This window comes from Dama dama, chromosome 15, assembly GCF_033118175.1.
Source record: "Dama dama isolate Ldn47 chromosome 15, ASM3311817v1, whole genome shotgun sequence".
Taxonomy (NCBI): domain Eukaryota; kingdom Metazoa; phylum Chordata; class Mammalia; order Artiodactyla; family Cervidae; genus Dama; species Dama dama.
Genome location: NC_083695.1, coordinates 31,189,858 through 31,216,986, shown reverse-complemented (window position 1 = coordinate 31,216,986; position 27,129 = coordinate 31,189,858). Strand labels below are relative to the sequence as shown.

The 27,129-nt window shown below is 49.5% G+C and overlaps 1 protein-coding gene across 7 annotated transcripts in view; it reads right to left on the bottom strand.

Moving 5' to 3' along the window:
* Nucleotides 1–10,152: 10,152 nt before the first annotated feature.
* CHST3 (carbohydrate sulfotransferase 3) overlaps nucleotides 10,153–27,129 on the bottom strand; it is a 38,097-nt gene continuing 21,120 nt past the window's right edge. For all 7 annotated transcript variants that reach the window (XM_061161748.1, XM_061161749.1, XM_061161747.1 and 4 more), the window contains 2 exons: nucleotides 18,165–18,386; nucleotides 10,153–16,614 (listed from right to left, as the gene is read on the bottom strand). In XM_061161748.1, coding sequence (XP_061017731.1) covers nucleotides 15,315–16,614; nucleotides 18,165–18,304 — 1,440 coding nt within the window. In that variant the 5' untranslated portion in view covers nucleotides 18,305–18,386 and the 3' untranslated portion in view covers nucleotides 10,153–15,314. The remainder of the gene's footprint in view (nucleotides 16,615–18,164; nucleotides 18,387–27,129) is intronic.

The window sequence follows — 27,129 nt, the reverse complement described above, 5'->3', positions numbered from 1 at the left end:
CACCTGCTGGAGGCTTCTGTGGGTTCCAGGGGCATCTCTTTCTCTCCCTGGCTCATCCGTCTGGATTCTGAACACACCAGCTTCCTGTACATGCCTTGCGCCCCAGGCACACCTTGGTCCTCATTTGGTTATTAACCACCCTCCTCTTTCCGGCCTGTCTCTGCCTTTCAGGGCTTCTGCTGGCAACACTGTGGGGTTTCTCCTTGGCTTCTTCCAAGTCTGCTGGGCTAAGGGAGATGTCTTGGATTTATGAAAATCAGCCCCATATTGGGGCCAGATGCTTCAGAGAAAACGAGGTGGTCAGGACGAAGTCAAGAAACAAACAGGGGAAAGAAGGAGGCCCAGCAGTGAAGGGCAGTCTCTTCCAGGGGCTTCTGAAAAGTCTCCTTTCTCCACGCAGCCTCTGCTCCTTCTCCTCCCAAACCAAACATTTGCTTATGGTTTTTGTAAACTTCCACGTCTCACTCTGGGGCCAGCACACCAGTGTTTGCTGGGCTGTTTCTTCCTCTCTGTCGACAAGGGCGAAGAGGATGGAACACGGGAATCCTGGCAAGTGTGAATTGAATGCCTTGCAGGAAGTTGAGGGCAAATATCAGCCCTGAGTGGGGACAGCTAGCAGACATGGCTTTCCGAGGTGGGTGAGGAAGCAGGCAAATGCTCAGGCTCTTCTCCTTCCTAATTACATGACTTGTATTATCAGAAACATAGTCATAGAAATCATAGCAATGGTGATGATAAATCACCCTGGGGCACTGTACTGAGAATGTCACACATACCTTCTCATTTAGAGCCTCCAACACCCCCTGAGCAGGCGCTTTGGAATTGTTATTACCTCCATTTGTACTTTGAAACTCAGAGAGGTTTCCATGAATCAGGGATGGAACTGAGATTTGAACTGAGGCAGTCTGATTCCAAAAGCTACACTCATTTTTTTCTTTTTTTATATAAATCATTTATTTGACTGGGCCAGGTCTTAGTAGCAGCACAAGGGATCTTAGATCTTCATTGTGGCATGCAGGTTCTTATAGTTGCAGCATTCGATCTCTTAGTTGTAGCACGTGGAATCTAATTTCCTGACCAGGGATCAGACCCAGGTCGCCTGCATTGGGAGCATGGAATCTTAGCTACTGGACCACCACGGAAGTCCCCAGACACTATGCTCTTGAACACTATGTGATGAATCTAAGGAATCCATGTTTGTTAAAGAAGTTGTTTAAAATTCAGATAAGTAATTTACTGTCAACAGTTTGGTTTATGTCTTTCCAATCATTTCTGTGTGCAAAATATTTCACATTATAAAAAATATTTTATGTAAATGGAATTTAATAGACTACTTTTGTTTAATATGTCCTAGATCTCTTTAATGTCATAAAAGGCCTTCTACATGATTTTTTTAATAGTTGCAAAGTATCCCATCATATGTGTAACCATAATTTATTTGACCAATTCCTTATTATTCAATAGTTAAGAGGGTTTTTTCTGTTTGTTTTTCACTATTAGAAATGTTTAATGATTTAAACATTAAATCTTAGCATTCAGCCACAGTTATTTCTTTAGAATAAACTCCTGTACTGGATTTGCTGGATGAAAGGGTGTGAAAAATGTTAAGGTATTTGATGCATATTACCAAACTTTCCTCCCAGCAGATGAATGGGTGTTTCGCTATGCCTTCACTAGCATTAGGTTTTAGTATTTTAAGACTGTTGCCAATTTAAGAGGTCATTGTTGTTTTGGTTTGCATTTCTTGGCTGTCTGCTGAGTTTGAGCTTTATGCCTGTGTTTACTGTGGGCCTGTATCTGGAGGGCAACAGGAGAATTTCCTCTAGCAGCTCTGCATGTGATATTTCTGTCTTAGCTCCACTCTTCTGGCACCGAAAGCCAAGTCCTAAAGAGAATCTCTGGTCCCACTGCTTCTTTCTTGGCCAGGATCCTATGAGCGCTGATCACAGAGGCAGATGACATCTGCAGAGATTGCCTAAGATCCCAGACAACTGGACTGACAGGTGCCTTTTATATACTCCTGTCACCAAGAACAGGATTGAGGGTGCCAAAGGCCTGAGCACGCACAGGTTTCCACAGTGATGTGGCACAGCTGTCCTGAAGTCCAGTCTGGAGCAGAAAGACCTGGGTTTGCAACCTGGTCCCCCCAGGGTCTGCCTCTCCAAGGCTTAGTTTCCTTACCAGTAAATGAGGGGATAATGAGTAAAATGATCAAATCAAGAGCCAATTTCACAGGGATGGAAGGATCATCCAAGGAGATAATGCTTGGAAGGTACTGGGCATGTGCCAAACTCAATAAATCATCATTATGATTATTTTTTAAATTGCTGTTTGTGACCTTATATATGAGATTATTCATCTTTACCACCACCACCACCCCCCCCCCCCCGCCCCCACACACACAGCAACTGCAAATCTGTTTTCTTCTCTCTTTTTTGGCTATGGTGGATGGCATATGAGATCTTAGTTCCCCAACCAGGGTTCAAACCCATGCCCCCTGCAGTGGACACATGGAGTCTTAACCACTGGACCACTGGGGAAGTTCCTCATTATGATTACTGATCAGTTGTGAGTATCTGGAGGGTTTTGAGAGAGGTATTTTGAGTGAATGGAGGTCTTAGGCCTCTGAGGAGACTGATGAAGCTCAGGGAGCTGTTGCCACAGGTAGAGACTGAGTGACGTTGCATTGCCAAGGTCAGAAAGGAGCTGGTGACTTACACTTGAACCAGTGAGGCCCAAACCACTTGAAATTGGACAGTGCCATCTGTCATATGCAGGGAGGGACTGACACAATCATTGGGTCTGATGGTAGGTTTTATTTTTCCCTTATTGGGAATTTATTGGGACAGATCATTACAAATTAAGTCATATCAGAATTGTTGTTGAGTTTCCAATGAAATGCAAAGTATAGAATTAAGTGATACTGAGTCTGCCTGGCAAGTCTGACATGGGATGTCTGTTATCACACAGACAGGGACTCTGCTCTTCACTCTGTGCCCTATGGCCTGGTGTGGGGGCTGCAGACTGTGAGCACGTAGCCAGTGTTTGTTGGGCTGAACTACTTCTGCTACTTTTTATCTCAGCAAATTCCTTAAATCTTGCTTACACTCCATTCCTTTATCTTTAAAATGGGGAAGTCATTTCCACTTCAGTTGAGGGTAGTACTGAGGATTCAATAATAGATAATGAGTGAGTCCCCAGGACAGTGCTAGGGTCATTGTAGGAGCTCAGGCAATGTTCATTAAATGAAAGTGGTGCCAAAACATGGAAACAACCCAAGTATCCATCAACTTACAAATTCATAAACAAACTGTGGTTTATCCACACAATGGACTATTATTTAGCCTTAAAAAGGAATGAAGTTCTAATACATCCTACAACATGGATGAACTTTGAAAACATTATGCTAAGTGAAAGAAGCCAGAAGCAGCAGGTCACATATCGTATGATTCCATTTATATGAAATGTCCAGAATAGACACATCTGTAGAGACAGAAAGCAGATTTGCAGTTGCAGGGCATATGGGGGTTTCCTTTTAGGGTGATGAAAATGTTCTAGATGATGGTTACATACTGTGCGTGCCCAGTCACTTCAGTCACGTCTGAGTCTTTGTGACCCTGTGGACTCCAGTCCACCAGGCTCCTCAGTCCATGGGATTCATCAGGCAAGAATGCTGGAGTGGATTGCCAATTCCTTCTCCAGGTCACACATTATGAATGTCCTAATTTCACTAACAGTAAATTTTATTTTATTTATTTTTTTAACAAGCTAAATCAAATACATATTTAATTAAGAAACTAATAATGCAATATTACCCAAATAAAATGTAAGCACGTGTTCAACTATCATGTTCCATATTTCAGAGAAGAGGCGTTAAGGATTTATGCCCTAAGTTTATTTACAAACATATCTAGGATGCTGAGTTCAAGGGTTTGATCCTTTTAAGAGATTGCACCTTTTAATATGTTCCTCTTCCTATCTGTCTCATGTGTCTTACTATAAAGAAAGGTGCAGCAAATCCAGACCCAAAGAACAAAGTCATCATAGCTGGTAACCGCCACTTGTTTTCCACTGAAAATGGTATATTCTTCCCTGGACCCTCCTCATAGTGGCTCCGACGAACCACAGAGGTTGTGAACCTCCGGATGCTCTGTCCCAACATAGCGCTGTTGGAAGCTCGACAAAATATCCAGAGATTGAAGGCAGAAGAAATGGCGGCCGCAATCCATGCACTGCTTCCTCACGACCTTTAACAGTAAATTTTAGATCATGTGTGTATTACTACAATTGGGAAAAAATGTTTATTCCAACTGTCTCTTAAACTTCCTCTCCATTCACTCATTCATCCACCCACCATTTTGCTGTGTCAGGAGACACAATGTGAAGGCTTTCACTGAGACCTAACCACCGGTGAAAGAGAATATGAAGGGCATGTATCAAGAAGTAAGTTGTCAGGAGCATTTCCCTGTTGTGAGCTCCTTGGATTCCTACTTCCAAGGGCAAGTCTTAACACATGTCTTCTCAGCTGTTCCTCTGCTGCCAGCCAAGCAAGACTTGCTTCGAAGTGGTAGGTTTCAGACCAAGTCTGAACACACTTCCATTCCAGCCAGACCCCTCAGGGGCCAGGAAATGCTGCCCATTGGAAAATGTTTTGAATGAATTGACTTAAACCCAAATCTTCTCGGTTCTCAAGGGTCAGCCTTTCTACTCATACAGACAGAAGGTAGAGGGCAGTTTTTTCCTGGAAAGGGAACTGCTTAAAGAAATCAACATCGAGTCAGAGGAAAGAGACTCCTGAAACACAGAAGTGGATTAATGAAAGCTTCCAAAAGGAAAGGGAAGATTAGTCCCTACTCACTCAACCAAACTCTGAAAGTTGCTCTGTGGGCCATCTGAGGGTCATTCCTAGAAGCTCAGCACTGCTTTTTATGATTTGTCCTGCTGGGGAAGATACTGAGGGACCTATTTTATGTGGTTCCAGGTTCCACTGTGAGTTGTATTTAGGATTCCCTATAACCTTAAAAGGGCTTCCCTGATGACTCAACGGTAAAGAATTCACCTGACAATGCAGGAGATTGGGTTCAACCCCCTGGGTTGGAAAGATACCCTGGAGAAGGAAATAGCAACCCACATCAGTATTCTTACCTGGGGAATTCCATGGACAGAAGAGTCTAGAGGGTGATAGTCCATGGGGCCCCAAAAGACTTAGCAACTAAAAAAAAACATTAGCCTTCAAAATATTTGTTGATTCATTGATTAACGGAGGCATCCAAAAGAGTGTGAACATAGGGTGAAGGACCTCTGTCTTCAAGTAATAGCAGCAACTGTTTGTTCAGGGCTTACCATGAACCAGACATGCTACACGCATCCTTCACATTGATACTATCCCTATTTTAATACATGAGCAATCCGAGGCTCAGAGAGGGCAGTTTACTGTCCAAGGTCACACAGCTTGGACAGCTTGCTGGAGAAGAGCAGACTCAGGATGACTTTGGAAAGTTGCCACATAGGGAAGAGGTTAGGCTTGTTCTGTATGATCCCAAAGGGAACCCTTTGGTTCTGGGTCTCCACAGCATTTTCGTGGCCTGTGGGATCCTAACAGATGGAAGTGGGAGACTGAGGCAAAAGATGGGACAGAAGGGTCTTCAAGGAGTAGGGATGTAGATTCATATGCTGACACTGCTGGTCATGTCAGCTCTCTGTGTCTCTCTCTTCTCATCTGTAAAATGGGACATTATTGGTCAGGTAAGCCCACGTTGCTTCACTCTATCATTCAGCAGCTCCCTATAGTTCTTGGGATCAAGTCCAATCTCTTCTTATCATGGCTTAGATGCTCCTTCATGCTCAGGTCCTAGCTTTCCTCTCCAGCCTCCTGCCTTGTCACCACCTCAACCAGAGCAAATTGTTTCTTGATCCCCAAATCCTTCAAGTCCTCTTCATCCTCCAAGCCTTTTTACACACTGTCTCCTTGGTCACTCTGTTGAACTTTCCTGGGTGGGCAAGAATGGGATGGCATTTGAATCCAGGCATTGAGGATTGCCATGCTGAGCATCACAATAGCACACCCAAGAGGCCTGTTAGGCCCTGCAAGTGAGTGTCACCTACTATGTGCATCAGAGCAGAAAGAGGTGAAAAACTTTCCAGGGAGGGCAGCACTGGTATGAACCAGATGCTGCGTGGCCCTGTCCACCCTCTGTGTGGGAAAAGCCCCTGTACCCCGCCTCACTGTATATTCTGTCTTCCCGCTCAGGTGGGCAGCAGGAGTTTTGGGGTAAGGGTGGGCAGGTGAAGTTCAGGCGGGTGTGGGGAGAGATGGTGAAGGGAAGGGGAAAGTTAAGTTCCATGGTGTTCTGGCCAGACAGACCTAGGCAGAGTCCATGGTATCCAGAACTAACCACATTATGCCCAAAGTCTAAGCATTAAGGGCCCCTCAGTGGGCCCTGTCGGGGAAAGCCAACACAGACCCCAGCCTTCCACTAGGACTTCAAGCGGGGTTTGAAAACTCAAATGCTCCAGGGCCTGGGGTGCTGTCCTAATGAATGGAATCACACTGTGGGCTTCCTGGCCCGTTGCTTTCTCCCTTTGGGTGGACATGGATTCACAGAGAGGATGTGTCCGTTGGAAGTTAAGCGTCAATGTTGATGCTGTGATCAGTGCTGCCTCGTATTGGAGAGACTAGAGGGAGCCCGGGCCCCACCCTTCTCCCCAGTTGCAGCCCGCTGTTCTGCCGGGATGAGAGCCCTGGGTGACTGACCACCCCAGGGAGCAGGTGCTGTCAGGCCTCTCCCCTCTCTCATACCTTACTTTGGAAACTTGCACTGTGCTCTGAAAACTTCCAACCACTTGTATCTTCCTTTCCTTTTGGACCTGACAGCTTTTTCCAGAATTCCAGAATGTTGTTCTGCCAGCCGGGCAAGTGCTAAGTGAATTAATACATCCCAGGAATGGCCTTTTGCCAAAGACTGATGGGTCTTTGATGTAGGTATGCTCTCAGCGTCTTCACCTCACCCCTCAGCTCGGGTCATCCCAAGGTTCGAGCTTTATGCATTTCCTGGAAGCATTCGGCTCCAGTTGTCCAAGGTGGCTGCTGGCTCAGCACTGCACCCTTTGCTGCCTGTCTCCTCCCCTCTTCCCCTGCTGGGCTGTCTGTAGCTCCCACATAAACCATTTGCTCTCAAACCTTTGTCAGCATCAGCTTCTGGTGTGACTCAAAGCAAGAGGCCTGATGTTCAAGATGAAGCAGAAATCTGGTTTTTATATAAAATCCCTTAATTTTTACTTTTTTTTTCATTTATTTTTTATTAGTTGGAGGCTAATTGCTTTACAATATTGTAGTAGTTTTTGTCATACATTGACATGAATCAGCAATAGATTTACACGTATTCCCCATCCCGATCCCCCCTCCCACCTCCCTCTCTACCCGATCCCTCTGGGTCTTCCCAGTGCACCAGGCCCGAGCACTTGCCTCATGCATCCCACCTGGGCTGGTGATCTGTTTCACCATAGATAATATACATGTTTCGATGCTGTTCTCTCGAAACATTCCACCCTCACCTTCTCCCACAGAGTCCAAAAGTCTGTTCTGTACATCTGTGTCTCTTTTAAATCCCTTAATTTTTAAGTGTTGGTCAGTTGTTATAAACAAAAGCAGACCAGGCATGGACCATGCATCCACAGGGTAGATTTGGTCCATGGCCAGTGGTGTGTGGGGTGAGGTGTGCACTGGGCCTGGCCTGACGCTGGCATCCCTTAAATGCTTGGGCATCGTGGCTGTGGCTATTCTCATGGGAGTCCTCTCCAGAAACGTGGCTGTCTTCTTCCCCTGCATCTCCGAGAATGTCTCTTCTTTGTTATCACTCTCCTTTCCTTCCTCCCTTCCTCCCTTCTCTCCCTCATTCTGATTTTCTTGGGCAAGCCTCTCCAGTCTTTACTGCTTGCTTGCTCTTCTAATAAACTGCACAGCAGCATTTAGCAAGGGGTTTACTAGCTACTAGGGGACTGCATCTCCAGGGAACCTGTTTACTGTTGGTAACCTCTGTCCAGATGTTTTAGAAATGGTTCCTTTAAGAACTACCCAAGCTCGAGTTTCTCAGATCAATAGTGTCCTGTGATGTATATGCCTGGCCTGGCTCTCCAGGGTCCCTACTCTCCGTGGGGGTCACTACATTTTTTGGGTAGTGCCACAGAGGCCCCGTAGGAGTGGGTCGATTTGAGGACACCAAGGGTTTCAAGCCACCGCAGGTTTCATGACAGCAGCATGGATGCCTTGGAGCTGTGAATTCTGACCCCTGGTGACCCCCAAGGCCGACTCTAGCTCCTGGCCTGCGGCTCAGTGAGGAGAATGGGAAAGCGGGAAGGGGCTCTGAAACCCTGGGCTTTTTCTCCCTTGAAGTAGGTAGCTACATCACCTATCACCTTACTGTCTGCTTAACCATGGCTTTTAGTCCTAACACTTACCCTTGCAGGTTTCTGGTAAGTACAAACTGTTCTGTAGAATGCCAAAGTCTTGAAAATCTTATTCAGGACAAAAAAAAAAATAAAAGTTTACATGATAAAAATTCCACCCGTAAAATTGGTTTTGAGGGAATCCTGGTAAATGGGATCAGTCAGAGGAAAGCAGGGCTTCCAGAGCCTTTAATACACTAATGTGAACTGTACCTCCTTACAAGAGGTTAGGTGGCCACAGGTCCTCCAAAAAGACTTGGGGGCACTGCTGTGGACTCCAGGACCCAGCAGGGCTCTGTGCGCAAGTGCGTAGCCCAAGGCCTCTCTCTGCGCGCGATCAAGCTGCCTGCTAGGATGGAGCCAGCTGACTGGCTGTCTCAACGACCCCATGGGGTGTTTGGCTCCTTCCCAGGGTGGATAACTTGGGGTGTAGTACAGGAACATACAGGAGCCCTCAGAGGTCTGGGAGTGGAAAGAGGCTTGGCCTAGGCTGGTGGCTGAGAGAGTGGGAGGCTGGGGAGGTCTCCAGGCTTCTCAGCTCTATGATTAGGGCAATTTGTTTCTCCAGGGGGCCATTTGTGGTAGGAAACACAGCCTAGAAATTAAACTAAATATATCCAGTGCCAGAAGATTGGAAACAGCAGTGGCACCTGGCTGGGGGCTGGGTGGCCAAGATTTTACCCAGGTCGGGGTGTCATTGTGCTGCCTCCTGTATTTTAAGGGTTGGGAGGAGAGTGGTTGGAGCTTCCAAAGCTTGGCCTGGGTGAAATGACAGATACAGGTTTGAATTTGGGGGGAAGAGGTCTCCTGTTTTCATATCATGCTTTACTCTGTCACCCCCTCACTCCAGGGACTACTGTCCCCAGTTTTCGGCTGTTCTCTGCCTCTTCATGGCTGCTGCTATTCCCGCTTTTCCTGTGTCCCCAAACCCACAAAGCTCCACAGGCTCTGTCTTCTCGGATTCTAAAGTGAACCTTCTCCCTTCTTCCTGGGGAAACAACTGTTCCCTCCAGGTGGCTGTTAGGAAACAAAAGTGCGGAAATTTAATTTGCACTAAGTTGCTATGACTGATACAGCATGTAATTGCACTGCATTTCTTAGCTGCAAGGGTTTCTAGCAATCTCAGGTGATTCTTGAAATTTATTTGAAGGCCAAATGAATGCACAGCTGCTGCAAGTGGGAAAGCACTGCCTGCCCTTAGAGCTGACTTGAGTCCATCCCTAAAGGGGTATTTTTGGAACAATGGTTATCAACTACTAATTACACCTTTCATTGTAAAGGCAACTGGGGTCCAAAATCACAGGACTAGAAAGTGGCCAAGCTGGGACTTGTCACCAGGTCCCCTGGCCTCTAACTAATGTCCCTGTTTGAGAATACCTGGGTGTTTCTCTCTCAGACGTTGTCCTTGCAGCCAACTCCAAACTGTTATTACCAGCTCTGCTATTCTGGTAACATAAAGAACATTCGCCACAGCCCCTGCACGTATCCCTACTTTCCTTGTGCCTTTCCGCTCTCAGGAACAGGGAGCAGTTTCTGTGACTTGCTTCATGCTGGAAGCTACCCCTTTCCTACGGCTGCTAATTTTTTTTTTAATTTCCCCCAACCCCGCTTTATTGAGATATAATTGACATATAAGTTTTTCTGTTAATTTTTACAACCTAATTGCTGCTGAGAATAAATACAAAGATGACAGAGACACACTTCAGATTCTGCTTGTTGCGTGTTTTCATTTTTAATTAAATAATTCACATTCTGTTCTGCAAAGCAGATCCCGACTGGCAGTAGCCACCAGCTTTCTGAAGGCAACCCCTGTATTTTCAGGAGATTGTAGCCACGGCAAGAACATTGATGGCAAGGACATTGATGGCAAGGGAGCTGGGAGCAACATGGCCAAGCAGGCTGAGCTACATGCTACACATACAGACGTGTGGACACATATGTACATACCAGGCCACCTATGGCCAGGAAAGGGGTATCCTGTACTACGTGGCCATGAAATACGACATAAGGCCAAGGTCTTGGCAAAAAGAGTTTGCAGGATCCAGGAGGGAGCAGGGGAATCAGGCAGATTTGGTCTAGAAAGTACAGATGAAATGGAGACTTTAGGGGGTGCCCTGTTCAAGCCCAATGTTAGAAGAAGCAAGATACATAGGTCATTTTATTTGACAAATAAATACAAATAAAATACCTGGTCCACAATATGGGCTAGGCCCTGAAGACGGCACCATGTAATCTTGGAAACACATAACTAATTAGTCCCCCATGCACAGTATGGAATGACAAAAGTGACAAGACCCTAGGATCTTGAAGTTCTTAAGACATCTGCAGTTGCTAATTCTGCTTCATCCTTTTGAGGTAAAGAGCAGCTTCCACTCTTCCTGAAACCATGGTAGTTGAAAGGCCACGTGGCTGCATTCAGGAAACCCTGGGCCTCCTCCCTCCCTTTCTAACTGGACCATGTCCTAGCAATCTTCCCAGGCAAACTCATCAACTTTGGATCTCAGAGGATGTGCCTTCTTTAAATGTGAGCAGACTGACAAGACCCACTTCTAGGATCTCATCAGTCCACACAAATTTAAAGGAGCATCCTCTGCAGGCATCTGTTCCCCCCATCCCCTCCTTGCCTCAGGGACACAGCCATCCAGTCTTCTGCCCCTCTTCTTCATAATCCAGGGCCTCTTAAGGGACAGGCCCCACAGTCAATTAACACAGGCCCAGGGCTGGAAAAGACCTTCAGGGTTAGGACCAGAGCATTGGATGCTTATACCTCCCGGCTGCTGATTGGCTAAGCATACATCTTCTGGGACACGGATTCCCTGGAGCTCATTTGGAGAGCAGAGGTGGAAAGATGTCATTGTAATGGGTTCGGTGGGACTTTTGCTCTTAAGGGTTTGGTCAGCAGCTGTCCCATCAGACCAGACTCTGGCACAGCTCCCAGGCTGAGGGTGCTGGCAGACAAACATTTTGTTTTTCTGTTTTTATTTTCAAGTGAGTGCATCACATAAACAGACAAAGGGCTAGAATTTACTCGTGTCTCTCCACCTTAGTGATAACTTGGTGATAACTTGCAGGAGCTATGCTACTGAGCCCTGCACATCTGCACATCTTCCCTCTCCACGGGACTCAGGAATCCTGCCCCCTCCCAAATCCTGCTCCTATAGACCTTTCCCCATGTCCTAATCCACTCCAAAATTTATAAATGAGGTCCAGAGGAAAAGCCAGGAATGGGCAGCAGGGGTGACGCCTTGAGGGTGCTGGACACTGCCCTGTCTCACCAAGGCCTGGAATGTTCTGAGCTATTTTTATAGAATGGGCTAAAGAGGTCTTCATGAAGAAGAAGAAAATGAGTAAACGCTCTTTGCTGAATGAGCCTCTTGTTCTGGGGTAGCTGGCGGTGGGCAGAGGTGAGGCCTCAATGCTCCCTGTCTCCAGGCAGGTGGGTGTTGCAGAGGGGAAGGCTCTGGTGTGAGGGGGGAGCACAGCGGGAACAGAAAAACAAACCAGGGCTGGCCTTGCTGGAAAACGAGGCACTGCCTCTCAGCTGGACCACTCTCCCTAACCCAGCTCCCTGCTGGTAACACCTCATGTGGGTCTCCAACCAGGTCCCAAGGAGTATAAAGTCAGTAATCATCCCACCCTGCCCTCCCTAAAACCCCAAGGGTTCCCAGAGCATTGCTGAGCCCCAGGCAACACTCAGGTGAGTTGTGTCTTATTTCAGACACGTGGGCAAAGGTAATAATGCAGAAAGGGTCTTACTGTCGTATCTTCAGATCAACTGTTGGAAAAAACCCAAGCTAAAAAAATACCCTGCAGCTGTCATGACTCCCATGCTCTCAGCTTTGTCCTCTGGTGTATTTTGAATTGTCTTGGAGTGTCCTTGTATACATGAAGTGAATAGCTTCTATTACTGTTGTCTTTCTTGATTTGGGTACAGCTTTGAGTCCCTGCAAATAATAAAATATTTTTCCGTCTCTTCTCTTTCACAAAATAAATAAATTAAGTCAACCTGCAGTGTACAAATTGTCAATGTCCTGAGAAGTCCCAAAGGTCCATTCTCCGCACAGTCCTCACGATTCAGGGGTAGAGGCCTTAGCCCCAAAGGCACAGGAAGGAAGGAAGGAAGGAAGGAAGGAAGGAAGGAAGGAAGGAAGGAAGGAAGTCCGCTATCCACACTAGGAGAGCCCAGGACCCAGGAAGGGTGCTGGACAGAGGTGTCTGCCCCTCACCACCCCCAAGTAAGGGATAGTGGAGGGAGCAGGGCAGGGGCTGGGGAAGAACGGCCAGCACTTCTGGGCCTGCCAGAACCATCCTGGCACCACTCTGCCCCAGGATCAAGTTTTCAGAGCTAGAGTCCCTTTGGGCCCCAAATTAGAGCCAGTTCCCTGCACAGTTTATGCTTGGACTATAAAACCTAGAGATTTCCTTGATTGGCTGAATCCATGGTGATGGAGACCCAGGGCACTGACTGTAACGGATCCCACAAGATGGCCACTGTCCTCACCTTTTCAAAGGCTGGCTTTCCACCAGGATGCGCCCCTCTCTTCCCTATAGCAACCCCAGCTGGACTCAGATCTTGTATTTCCCTGCTGTCCATAATACTCAAAACAAAACTCAGCCCTCCAGGCTTGATAATGGGACGGATCTGATACAGAGGTTGTCCAGGAAATCAGAAACAGCCCTTAGTGAACTTCTGATGCTTCCTGAAAGTTCTCAGGGGGTACTGAGTTCTACTCCCTGGTTTGGGGTGAGAGTGGGGAAAGGCTTCTGCTTTGGGGACATTTGGTGCTTGGTCATAGGCCCCTGACCCCCCAGGAAATATGTTAGGGCTTGGGAGAGATTTTCAAATCTGGCCTCTTCTTGAGGAGGGGGCGAGGACTGCTAATTTATGCTGCTTTGGACACTCAGCAAAGAACACTGGTGATTTCTGAGATCTGTTCCACATGGGTTCAAACAGAAAAGCCCGTGGGGCACTGTGGGCTGCCATGTGGCCATCAAGGCTCTGATCCTTCTGGAGGAAGTTTCCTTCTCCTAATCCTCTCTCTCCAGCAGGATCTAAAGTGCTCCCCACGGATCCTCCCAGCCCCCCTCAAGACCACAATGCTTCCAAGCAGCACTCCTGCAGAAACAAACCTGAAAATATAGCCACAAGAGACCAAACCATAAATAACTTAAAACACTCAGACCATCCCATGTTGAGCAACCCTCTTCCCAGAGCCCTAAAGGAGGAATTCCAGACAGTAACCACAGAACCATGACAACCGACCATGTGGCTGACCTCGGTCCACTGTCTTCTCAGGGGAGGGGCTATCCTGATGTGACTTCTCCCCGAAGAGCACTCTATACTTCCATTTGGGCCCTGCCCCACAGAGGCCTGGCTGGAAATGACAGGACTCCTGAGCTGCCTTTTGTCTCCAGGGACCACAAACGCTCCTGCCAGTCAGGCCTGAAGCAGCTTTCAAACACGGACATGCTCTTGGGGAGTCAATCGAGCTGGGATGGGGCCTTCAGGCTGCCATCACATGGGGATCAGACACGCCAATTTAAAACATGCTGCCTATTAGCAGCAAGGACATGAGCGAAGTAGCCATGAGAATCTAAGGTGGACAGAGGCCATGCACTTAGCAGTTCTGTACCCATCATCCAGCCTCAGACTTACATGGGGCATAGGGTCATGGTTCATGACCATATACCACTCCCCCATCCTCCTGCATGCTGCAAGCTAATTCACTTGTCCTGTCTGATTCTTTGCAACCCATGGACTTTTGCTTGCCAGGCCCCTTTGTCCATGGGATTCTCCAGGCAAGAATACTGGAGTGGGTTGTCATGCCCTCCTCCAGGGGAATCTTCCAGACCAAGGGATCCAACCAAAATCTCTTATATCTCCTGCATTGGCGGTGGTGGCAGTTTAGTCGCTAAGTCGTGTCTGACTCTTGCGACCCTGTGGACTGTAGCCCGCCAGGCTCCTCTGTCCATGGGATTTTCCAGGCAAGGATACTGGAGTGGATTGCCATTTCCTTCTCCAGGGGATCTTCCCCACCCAGGATTTGAAGCCAGGTCTCCTGCATTGCAGGCAGATTCTTTACAGACTGCGCTAAGAGGGAAGGTAGGTGGGTTCTTTACCACTAGTGCCACGTGGGAAGTCCCTCCCTCATCCTCCAATAACTCAGAAAAGCTGTTTTTCTGTATGTATATGGGCATGTATTTCTGTTTTTCTGTGTGTGGGGTGTGAATGTAGGTATGTGTCTTTATATGTATATTTTGTAGCTCTATATAGAGCTGATTTCACCTCTCCCCAGTGACCCACTCAGATGCTACACTGGATTATGAAAAAATTCAGAAACTTAAAGGTTCACACTGAGTAAAGCAGGGGGTCTGACTGTGATTAGTTCATGCCGGAACCCCTTCCGGGGGTTACAAATATTGTTAAATATTTGTAGACCCTTGCCCACTAGGTCTACAGGCCATCTATGTGTGTTTCATGTATGTTTCTGTGTGTGTGTGTGTGTGTGTGTGTGTGTGTGTGTGTGTGTGTGTATGTGAGAGAGACAGAGAAAGAGGGAGAGGAGAGAAAGAATTGTGAACAGGCCCGGGCCTGCCTGGGTCTGCTCAGGAGACGACAGTCCCTTAGGTCTGGGTTTGACAGCCCTCAAAAGGGCCGGCCACCGTCCTGTTCTCAGCGGGAAGCCCCGGGCCCACAGCTGCAGGGGAAGCGAGCTGGCTGGGGGCCTACTTCTACAGCGCAGGCGCGGCTTACGCCCGGTGCGTCTTCCAGCCCACGCCCTGCGGCGGCGCCGCAGGCTCCCCGCGGGCCTGGGTGAGGCAGGCAGAGCGGGACTTTCAGCAGCAGGGGTGCTGGCACCCCAGGCCCCCTACGTAACCCAGAAGGTGCCGCGCTCCTCCAGCAGGCTGACGGAGCGGTTGGAAAGAGAGGCGGCATCCTGCACCGGCTTGTAGCCGAAGAGGCGCATGGCAGGGCCGCAGGCGGCCTGCACCACCTGCGCCAGCTTGAAGGGCATGCTGAAGCGCCATTTTTCAAACTGTTCCGAGGAGTTCTTCTGCGTGGAGTAGATGCCGTCGTGCGCCGCCTGGGTGTTCTTCTGGATCCAGTCCTCCACCTGCGGGGTTAGGGGGATGCCTGCAAAGCGATACATCTCCTGGGCCTTCTGTAGCGGCCGGAGGGCCACGTCCTCGTAGCGCACCAGCATGTAGCGACCCCGCAGCCAAGCCGGCTGCCTCAGGCCCAGCTCGGCGGATAGGCGGATGCTCTCACAGTTGCCCTTAAGCCGCAGCACCTCCTCCTCCCTCAGCTGGTCCTGTCCCTTGGCCAACCACTTCTTCCAGGTCTCGTACTTGTCCGCGAAGGCCACCATGCGGGAGGCCAGCACAGCGCGGGGGTCGCGCACCAGCTGGATGACGCGCAGGTCGAGACGGGGGTCCTCGGCCAGCGGCTGCAGGAACTCCAGCTGCCTGATGCGGACGGCCTTGATGGCCATGTGCTCCTTGCGGCGGCAGGCTTCAGCGGCCAGCGTCATGTTGAGGGGGCCACAGCGGCGGTTCTTGCAGGGATACTTCTCGAAGACCTTCCTGACGAGGGGTGTGCAGACGGGTTCCTCGCAGAGGGAGTGACTGGAGCCCCGGCGGAATACGAACTGGGTCAGGTGGTCCTCGGGCGCCGGGATGATGAAGTGCTCCAGGATGTAGAGGTCGCACAGGAAGAGCTGCTTGAGCACGTCGCGGTAGACCAGGGCCGAGCCCGCGGCGTTGGCACCACCCTGCTCGAAGGACACCGTGCGCTCGATGTGCCACAGCGGCTCGAAGAGGTAGAAGATATTGCCCTGCTGATTGAAGAACTCGCCCACAAACGAGGAACCCGTGCGAGTTGTGGCCATGAGGAGCACGTGGCGCCGGGGCGGGGCCTCGGCGGGCGGGCGGGGTTCCAGCTGCTCCCACTCCTCTTCCGCCTCCAGCCTCTGCTCCTCCTCGGCCTCCTCTGCTGGCTCCATGCCCAGCTGCAGGCTGAGGTTTCGCAGGCGCCTCTGCAGCTGCAGGAAGGCCGAATCCAGCTCACTCAGGGACAGGAGGGATGCGTTCTCGGCCAAGACCAGGGCTGGGTCGGTGCTATTGGCATCTACCAGGGATTGGGGGATCTGCTTCAGCTTGTCTGAGACCCTGTGAGAGCAAAGGGATACTATGATCAGTGACTGACTGGGGACTCTATCCCCTGTGCACCCTAAGGAGCGTCCCAGGATGACCACCCAGAAGCTGACTTTGAGGCAAGGGTTTGAGTGTAAGTAGTTTATTTGGGACATGATCACAGGGGGAATGGGTAGGGACTTGAGACGAGGAGGAAAATCACTGTGGCCCAAATTGCTCTGCCAGGGGAACCCCAGGAGGCAGTGTAGACAGAACACACCTCAGGATTCCCTCAACCAGGGGATGTGAAACTCCCAGGTGGCCTTGGCTGAGGGATTCTTCCAGAGGTATTTACTCCTCAGGACTTCTGGCTTGCCAGTGTGCAGGTGGAGAGTTGCAGGGGCTTGCAACAGGACCCAGTAGGCACAGACTGGAATAGTCCATGCTGAGGAACCCAGGTAGGGCACCAGCATAATGCCTCCTATACAGCTGAATTCCTAATCTGCCCATCTTGGTTGATGCTTTTGTGCAAGGGTTGTGCCTAGGAGAGAAGGTCTATAAATCTTTCTATGTATGGCAGGCTCACTAACAGGGCCACTGCACACAGTGGTACACTGCCAACTCTATGCATCCTCCATGTAGCCTATGAGAGTGCACACCCCTGGAGTTGAGCAGTACACAACCTGGGCAGCTGAACATGGCAGCCCTGCTGACCAGAGTATCTGTCCCAGAACCCTGCCTCACAGTCATCCATGACTTTATTTGGTTATGCCAGGTCTTAGCTGAGGCATGTGGATCTTTAGTTGCAGCATGACGGATCTAGTTCCCCGACCAGGAGTGGAACCCCAGAGCCCCTGCACTGGGAGTACAGAGTCTTAATCACTGGACCACCCAGGAAATCCCTCATCCATGACGTTGGAAATACAGGAATATTGGAAGTATAGGAAATATGCTGTTCGTGTGAGGAAATAGGCTGTCCTATACATTGTAGGATGTTTAGCAGCATCCTAGTTCCTAGGCCAGGAAGTTAACTAATAATAATAGCAATGGCCAGTAAGCACAGGATACCAACTATGTGTTAGACACTGGGCTAAATGCTTTTACATTTTCTTATTTAATCTTTACAACAAAGCCGGCCGCATCGTTAGCTACATTTTAGAAGAGGAACTTAAGGCAGAAAAGTGAAATAATTTATCTAAGCTGTCACAACTAGAAAGGGCTAGAACCATGGGAATTCCCTGGTGATCCAGCAGTTAGGACTCCATGCTTCCACTGCAGGGGGCATGCGTTCCATCCCTGGTCAGGGAACTACGATCCTGAAAGCTGCATGCTGTGGCCAAAAAAAAAAAAAAAGAGGGGGCCAGAATCAGGATTCCAACTCAGGATGCCTGAGTCCAGAGCCCAAGTCTCACTGCTGTGCGGTCATGAGGACGTGGGCATGACCTGCCTGGGCACAGGAGGGGCTTGGTGATGCCTGGCTGAAGGACTGCCTTTGTTGGTCCACAGAGAGAGCCCTACAGCCACATCTCTGCTCCCCCCCGCCCCATCCCACCTGGATAAGGAAGACTTGTGCTTGCATCCCTCACCTTGATATGATTTTATTTTCCTTTTCAATGAAGACAAAAACCACCACCACAAAAGCCAGGAAAAGGGCATATTTGCTCCTCATTCTCAGGCTGTGCAGAAAATGTCGGCAGTCCTGGGGCAAAGAGAGTCCTTTCTCCATGGGGAAGGGTGGGGCCGTGGGCACTCAGCTCAGGGGCATCACTCAGGACCTGGCTCGTCGTTCAGGTGGGGGACACCTGGTCCTGTGGAGAGATGGGCAGTCAGGACACCCTTGTCTATAGATGAGAACAAATAGGAGCTTTTCCACCAGATTTTTGGGGACCCCAGCCATGTTTAGAAGCCAGATCTCCAGACCCACTCTCCCAATGGACTGTGCCCCGGAAACTTGAAATCAGGTCATTTAAAATGTTAACGAACCTTCTGATTCATCCATGTCACTTCCATCAATTTATGCCTTGACCTCATGAATCAAGGGCAAAAGTACGAAAAGAATACTCCTTGCAGTATACGTGTTTGTAATAGCAAAAAGAGTACAAGCATCTAAATAAAAAAATGATGAAGCAAACAGTGGATTATTATGCAGCCACAAAGAATGAGGTGGATCTACTACTGCTGATGTGAATAATCCACTATATATAGTTATATATAATGTGTAGATGTTATAGATAAGCAAGCTGCAGACATGGTCTGCATATAGGATAGGGTTTCTTAGCACTACTGACATTTTTTGAAATTAGCTTTTATTGGGGTACAGTTGACTTACAATGTTAATTTCTGCTGTACAGCAAAGTGAATCACTTATACATATATCCACTTTTTTTTAAGATTCTTTTTACATATAATCTCCTTATTAGTTATCTGTTTTATAGATAGTGGTGTGTATATGTTAATCCCAGTCTCCGAATTTATCCCTCCCCCTCTCACCCTTGGTAACGATAAATTTGTTTTCTTCATCTGTGACTCTGTGTTTTGTAAGTTCATTTGTACCATTTTTTTTAGATTGCACATATAAGCTGTATCAGATGATATTTGTCATTCTCTCTGACCTCACTCGGTATGATAATCTCCAAGTCCATCCATGTTGCTGCCAATGGCATTATTTTGTTCTTTTTTACGTCAGCACTGCTGACATTTTGGATCAGATAATTCTTTGTTGTGGGGGCTGTCCTATACATTGTAGGATGTTTAGCAGCATCCCTGGCCTCTACGCATTAGGTACCAGTAGAGTCTCCTCTGCTCAGCTGTGACAATCAGAAATGTCTCCAGACATTGACAGATGTCCTCTGGGTGGAGGGGTGGGGGGTGGGGAGGGGTAGGTGGTGCAAAATCATCCCAGGTTGAGAACCTTTGATGCAGTATTAAAAAAAATTAAGGGAGAGAAAAATATAAATGCTAGATACAAGTGGACTGTGACCGCAGGGAGACAACAAGGCCAGTAACAAAGGAATGGGTAGGTCAGGAGAGAAGGGTGAGGTGAGTCTTAACATTTACTGTGTAACATTGTGCACTAGTAGAAATTTTACCATGTGGGTGTATAAATGTTTTAAAATTAACTAAAGGTTTTCCACCATACCATGTGAATTCTAGCAAAATCCTTCATATGGCCTCGGCCTTCAGGTCTCAGCTTCATGGGGCAGCTTCTTCCTGGATAGGTTAGGGCCCCCTTGGCCCCACCACATTATAACCTGAGACTTTTTCATAAAGCACACCCACTTGAAATGACTTGTTCAGTGCTGACCGTCCCTTTGTGGAGGGCGGGCAGTTTGTCTGGGCCCCTCATTATCCCTTAGCACTGGGCCAAGCACATAGGAGACACTCATGCATGGCTGCTAAATGACAGAATGGTTAAAGGAATAAATGATTCTTAACTGAAACTGTATATATTTTTAAAAACCAGAGCAAATACACCATTGCCCAGTGCAGCCTGAATCACCATTGCTTTCATTTATCCTCACCATCAAACACATACCTGTACCCCAAGCCCCCAGATTCCAGCACAGCCCCCTCTTCCAAAAGTCTCTCCATTTCTTCACAAGGACTCTTATCCATGGGAGACATTCAGCTACAAGTTTGGAAAAGTGTTATTGTGACCTTGTGCAGGGCATCTGGGAGCATCCTTCTTTCTGGGAAAGATGAATTTTTTCCAAGCTGATATTGACGCTGAGGAGTGGGAGGGCTGAAAGGAGGGTCCCCAGGCTGCACCTTCATCATACAATGGAAGTGATTTTAGGGACAACCAGAAAATCTACCCTCTGGGGAAAGCAGTGAGACTGGGGTTCTGCCTATGAGAAGACAGATGTGTACCCTGGCAGCCAGAGTGGAGGGCCTCAGCTGAGCAGGGCAGGGTGGTGGGGGGGCAGTGGGCAAGGCCAGGGTGCTCTGTGAGTATGGGTAGGTGGACATGAGCCAGGAGGGAAGAGGGCTGCAAGGCCAGTTCAAGGGTAACTGAATATTCTTGCCTCTTCTTAATTCTTCTGGACCATTTCCCATGCACTTATTAAACAAATATCTCCTGAGCACCTACTATGTGCCAATCTAGGCACTGTATCTCACAGCAGGGAGCAAGCAGACCCCACCCATGCCCTCATGCGACTTACACTCTGGTTGAAAGAGCCAACTAGAAGGATATGAGGTGATGAAATTTGTTGAAATTTATAAAGCTACTACTCTGTGCCTAGTAGCATGCCAAGGACTTGATTTGTAGTTCCTCATCCCACAAAAGCCCTGTTAGGTAGTGACCCATTTTACAGATGAGGAAACAGGTTGAGAGAGATTAAATAATTTGCCCAAGTTTCCTCTAGCAACAGCCTGATTGCCCCTCCCAAGTCTAAGTCATTCCAGCCTCTTGATGTTCCACAGTGACACCCCTGCTCCACAGCACGTGTGATTGGACGTTGCAGTTGATGGTGTGTCTGTCTCTCATTCCTAGACTACAAGTTCTCTGAAGTCCAGACAGACATCTAGAACAGCTCCTGCCATGTACCCACTGCTCAGCAAGTTACTGGTAAGTCAGCTCATTGAAGCTGCTGACTGGCAGGCAGACAGCATATGTTTGCAGAATGCTGGGCAGGGCTGTGTTCCTCACTCACCCAGTTTAGCCTGTGGTGGGGTGTGAGGCCGCCTGTCCTGCTAGGAGGGTGAGACCCGATACTGAGTCTGCAGAGCACAAAGGATTGAAATACTGGCTTTCTTCCCTCTAGGCTCTCAGTGGAAAGGGCCCGGATCTGATCATGTGAGGGAAGCAAAGGAGCTAGGACCAGAAGTCCTGGGTTCTTGTTCTTCCTGCTTGTCTAACATGCTGTGTGGCATTGCATAAGTGACTTAACCTCTCCGGGCCTCAGTTTCTTTACTAGTAGCATGAAAAGGGTGGTTCCTGCTGTATAATGTTGCTCTGAGGAGCAGTGTCTGGTGCATGGAGATGGAGAGAAGGCAGGCATGGGGCACAGGGACTTGTGTTGGTTGTCCTCTGTTCTGCGTCCAACATCTTTGGTACAGTTTACAAAGTTGACTGTGTTGATGACAAAGATCCTGAACCTTCTCCTCCCTTCCCTTCCAGGAAGTGTTTCTATTTTTGACTTGCTATCCCAGCCCCCTTAGCCCCTGAATAATACAGAGTTCCTGAGAACCTTGCTGACATTGCCCTAAAAGGAAGACACAAGGGTGAAAACTCCCTCCAAATGAAATCCCAGGCAGGCTGTTGGCTCCTCAGCCCTGGTCCAGTCAGGCTGCCCCTAGGGTTAGCTTTGGAAGGCCAGCAGGCAAATGGGCAGTCAGGGGAGGGTAGTTTAGAGATTCCCCAAACCCAGGAGGTGGCGGAGGGTCACAGATGCCAGGAGGTCACAGGGTCATGGGGAATGGCCGAGATGGGGGTCATGCAAGTAGAACGTGGCCTGCAGGAGGCCCTTTGCAAGAAGTGTGCCTGTGCTATCTGTGACACTGGACAAACCCTCCCTAGAGCTGCGGTGCCCGCCTTGCTCAGCTCATGGGAACAATGAAAAATCTCTTCCTTTTCTTGGCAGCTGCCATCTCCAGGGGAGTACTCAATACCTTTCTTCCCCCCAACACCCAGCAGTAACACAATAGCCAAAGGAAAAGGTGGTATCCCCCTGCTGGGATGTCAGCAGAGGTCACGTTGCCAGGGCAGCAGAGCCAGTGGTGACGAAGGCCAGGGCCACATGCCGGCTCAGCCTTGCCTGAATGCAGGGGAGCGGGGCAGCTGTCCTGGGCCCAGTTAAACTCAGGACTCAGCCTAGATGTCCCCTCCCCTGGAGTCCTTCCCTGACCACTGGCCTAATGTGGGCTGTCTCCCTTCTCCCTACCCCTCTTAGCACCTTGCTTTACGTCCTTCCTGGATGGAAATGTACTTGGGTACCACCTGTTTCAGCCACTGGCGTGTAAGCTCCCTCTTTGTATCCCTACTGCCCTGCTCCGTGTGCATCAGGCACAGTGGGTGCCTCTTGCTTGTAGAAGGAACCGATGAATGCTTTTTCCAAAGCATTTGGCCCACTGTGAGATGCTTAATCATTCTGAGCTGGTGGAAAATACAGAGAGAAAGAAGAAAAAGCCACTGTTCCCTGTCTGAGTGAAGCATGCCTGCATGCTGTGACCTGTGCTGCAGGTGCGCAGTGAGTACTGTTGACGTTTAGCCGCTCAGTCGTGTCCTACTGACGGTAGACTGCCAGGCTCCCCTTTCCAGGGGATTTCCCTGGCAAGGATACTGGAGTGGGCTGTGCACAGAGTATATGCCCCCCAAACAGGGACTGAGTGGCTACTACATGTGTACACTACGGGAGTGTGCTACAGGTGTGTACTGTGGGCAAACCTTTGTGGGCTTCCCATGTATTAGTCTCGAACGGTCATGACAATCTGGGATACCTTTTTGAGGATAAAGAACCTCGGCCTGTGGCTTTCAGTTCTAAGTCTCCCCAGCTACGTGGTAACAGTGGAGGGGTGGGGGCGGGGAGGGCAGAAAACAGCAGAGGCAGCCCAGGCAGCCTCAGTGAGGGAGCCCTGGAAAGAAAGCAGGCGATGATCTGAGGCCCTACACTCTAGGCACTGGCTTCCCTACCCTGCTCTCCCCTCGGGGGCCTTCCTGCTCAGGCCTCCCTCGTGACCTGGCAAAGGGCCCTCTGAGAGAACAGTTTTATACTTGGATGGCTGCCTCCTGTGGAGGAGGTGGGGTCCCAGACTCTGCTGTGAATGGTGCTCTGATAAGGGATGGGCCCTGCCAGACATTGCATCAGGCAGCAAAGCTCCACTCCCCTCGCTTGGCTCACTCCGGGCCAAGAGCACAGTGGGGATCAGGGCCTCCGCTGTGGCAGGCGCTGCTTACAGCCTTTCGACCAGCAGCAGGAGGAGTTGCCTGGGCCGAGGAAGGCCAGAGGCTGAGATGGAGGAGGCTCCTGGGCAGAGACAGGAGCAGTGAAGCCCATTGTGGGGAAACTCTGAACCTACTCATGAGCTGCAGCCCTGGGGGCCAGGAGGTACCCTGACCATGCCAGGTCCCCAGACACCTAGGAGGGGAGACCTTGGGAGGGTTTCCGTGAGTGGCCTCTAGATCCCCGTTGAGTGGAGGCAGGGGGCAGGACCAGGAGAAGGAGCACGCATGCTCAGAGGCGATCTCTGCTTGGAGGATGCAGGAGTCCATCCAGTGGCCTGTCCAGACGAGGTTCTGTTTCATGTAGGGATGTCCAGAGATGGCCTGGGCTGTCCAGCTTAGTGTCTGACAGGAGAGTAAACGCCCAAGTGCCATTACGTGAACCAGGGATGGAAGGAAGAGAAGAAGGCATGAGAGAACAAGGAAGTAGATGGGGGCCTGGCTGAGGGATGCGCCCCGCACAGCCCGGGGCTGTCATTCCTCCTCAAACCCCTCATGTTCTGGGACTCTAGCTTCCTCTCCTAAAAACAAACCATCTGAAACTTCCGTATGGGCACATGTCCAGCCTCAGCCAAGACAGAGCCAGAGTAGATGCTCCCAAGTTGGAGGTGTGCATCATCTGAGTAGCAGTGGACATCTAAGAGCTTATGAGAAGCTGTGGGCCAGAGCCACGGGATGGACCAGAGGGCTGAGGGCCAGCGTGGTGTGGGGGTGGGGGTTGCCACAGACTCTCAGGGAGCCATCTCTGGCAGGGACAGACCCCCGTGGCCCCTCAGCCCTGTTTTCCTGTGTGAGGATGTGGGGGAGGGTGCTCTCTACCCTCATTTGACACGGTCACTTCATCAGGGCCTGCTCAGCTGTGTGAGAAACACATTTTGTGCAAAACGCTGACAGCTGCATGGATACAGGGCCCCAGAGAATAGTCCCCACCCCCCTATCAGCCAAGGTGCTTCCCATGCCTCTCAGGCTGGGCCCTGGGCCAGGTCAGCGCCAAGCCACTGCTCTGGGCTTTCTAGCCCTTGCCCAGTCAGGGGCTGCAGCAGAGGCTGGTGTCCAGGATGCCCAGAGCTGTGCAGCCGGGAAGCCAGGTGAAGAGTCAGTTGGTTTGTTTGGAACTGACCTCGACGTGAGCCAAGACTCATGGCCAAGAATGTGCACCCAGCCTTGGGAGTCCAACGTGTGAGAAGCGCCTTGAGTGTCTCAACAGACGGGGCTGGCTGAGGCAGTGCACTGGCCCAGTGAAAGCAAGCCATGCAGGGGTTAAAAATGCTGATGCACAGCTGCAGAGATGGAATATTGAATGATGATTCTTCCTTTTCTATCTTTTTGTATTTGACTTTTTGACAACCATACATATACCACTTTAATTAAAAAATTTAAAAATCTAATCTGGAGCTTAAAAAGAGAAATGTGAAATTACTTTGGAAATGGTGTGGGAAATGCACTGGAAGAAGGAAGGACTGGAGGCTGGGAGACCAGGCTGTCCCTTTTGTGCTGGTCCAGGAAAGAGGAGGTGGTCTGAGCAAGTGGGGAGAGTGTGGAGGAGAGGAGGGACAGACACATGGGACCTTAAGGAAGTCAGTGTGGTGCCTGTGACATGCACAGCGTACATGAGTCTTAAGGACAGTGTGCTTATGAGGAGAAATAAGCCAGCCATGAAAGGACACATCTCATTTGATTCTAGTGGTAAAGAACCCGCCTGCCAATGAAGGAGATGTAAGAGACGCAGGTTTGATCTCCGGATTGGGAAGATCCCCTGGAGAAGAGCATGGCAACCCACTCCAGTATTTACGCCTAATCTCACGGACAGAGGAGCCTGGCAGGCTATGGTCCATAGGGTCACAAAGAGCCAGACACGACTGAAGCAACTTTAGCACACACGCATGCACGTGAGGTACCAGAGGAGCCAAATCAGAGAGAAGGAAGGTAGAAAGGCGGTTGCCTGACCCTGCGAGTTAGCGTTCAATGAGGACGCAGCGTCAGTTTGGGAAAATGAAAAAGTTCTGGAGATAGATTGTGGTGAAGGCCGCACAACAACGTGAGTGCACTTAATGCCATGGAAATCATACATTTTATGGTATGTCTGTTTTCCACAGGGGGGAAAAAAAGTGAATTCATAAACAACAGGCAGGGGAAGGAGGGCAACAGAGGACTCCAGGAGGATCCCTTGTTCATTCCTTGGACAGCAGTCCTGTATTTTGCTGTGCCCACTGGCATGTGGCAGGGCACAATTAATGTTCGTGAGGTGAATGAATGGATTCATAACTGTCTCTAAGAGTTGGCTGTGGTTTCTTGTGGTTTTTCTTCCCCCTAGTGGAATATTGGACACATAGGAGATGATTAATATGCTATTGATTTTACACACACACACACACACACACACACACACACACACACACACACACAGAAAGAGAGAGAGACACAAACAGACAAGACAGTCTGGAAAAGCCTGAACAAATCATACAGGGACTCTCTCCACAACTGTGGCTTCTTTTGACATCTCTGCTTTTACATGTTGACCTTGATGCCCTGTGACCTTAGGAAAGGAACTTAAACTCGAACGGTTTCATTATTTGTCAATGGGACACTTATAGCATCTATTGTACACTCAGTGGTCATGAGGAATCCAATGAGAAGATGCTAGTGCAGTGCCTAACCCAAGCCCAAGTCACGATAAATGGTCCTACTTAGGAACCACTCACCCTGTCTTTACAGATGCAGCAGATTCTGTGGCTTGTGATTGGTGGTGAGTACTAGATTGTTTGCAGTGCGGTGGGGTCTCAGTCCCCTACAAACACCAGGGTGAAGGACAGTGATGACCTGACCACAGCTGGAAGTGTCCCTCAGGCAGAGCCAATATCCGCTCATTTATGGACAGCATTTGGCCCTGGGCATCTTATCCTCACTGTCAGTCTCATCTGGGGATAAACGTGCTGACTCTCCCTGTCCCAGGTACTGTGGTCAGCCCCGAGGCAGCAGAGAGGCTGGAGAGAGACCCAGAAAGACAGCAGGCAGAACCCTGAAGGATGCTCACTCCCCAGCTTCCCTGTAGGTCAGCGCTGCTCACAAATTCCACACACCCGCCTGGCCAGGAAGCTCTGAGTGTGCTGATGAGAGTGTGGCTCAGGGGTCCCGGGGACCCCCGTGGAGGAGCCGGCTCCACTCTGGCTGCCGCAAGCAGAGGCAGCAGGCCTCAGAGCCGTCAGGCTGGGGTCAAGGTGAATGCCAGTGGATTCTGCCCCCAGGACAAATCATGCTGTCGGCAGCGACTCAGGCCAGAGCCTTATACAAAGCAGCTTGGCTTTGCAGCTCTCGTTGTACTTGCCTTCAGCCGTGCAAGTCTGAGAGGGTATTTCTTTTGGAAAGGTCCAAGGGAAATCTGTCCTGTACACTACCCCACCAATCATGAGAAACATGGCTTTTGCCCTAAAAATGCAGAATGTCAGAACCGGAAAGGGCTTGGAGATTTTCTTATCTACCCTTCCTCATTTTTCATCTGTAGCCATTCAGGCTCAGAGAAGGGAAGTGCTTCACGAAGGCATAACTGGATACTGATGATACTTGAACCACTACAAAGTCTCCTGTCTCCCAGGTTAGTGATGGCCCTG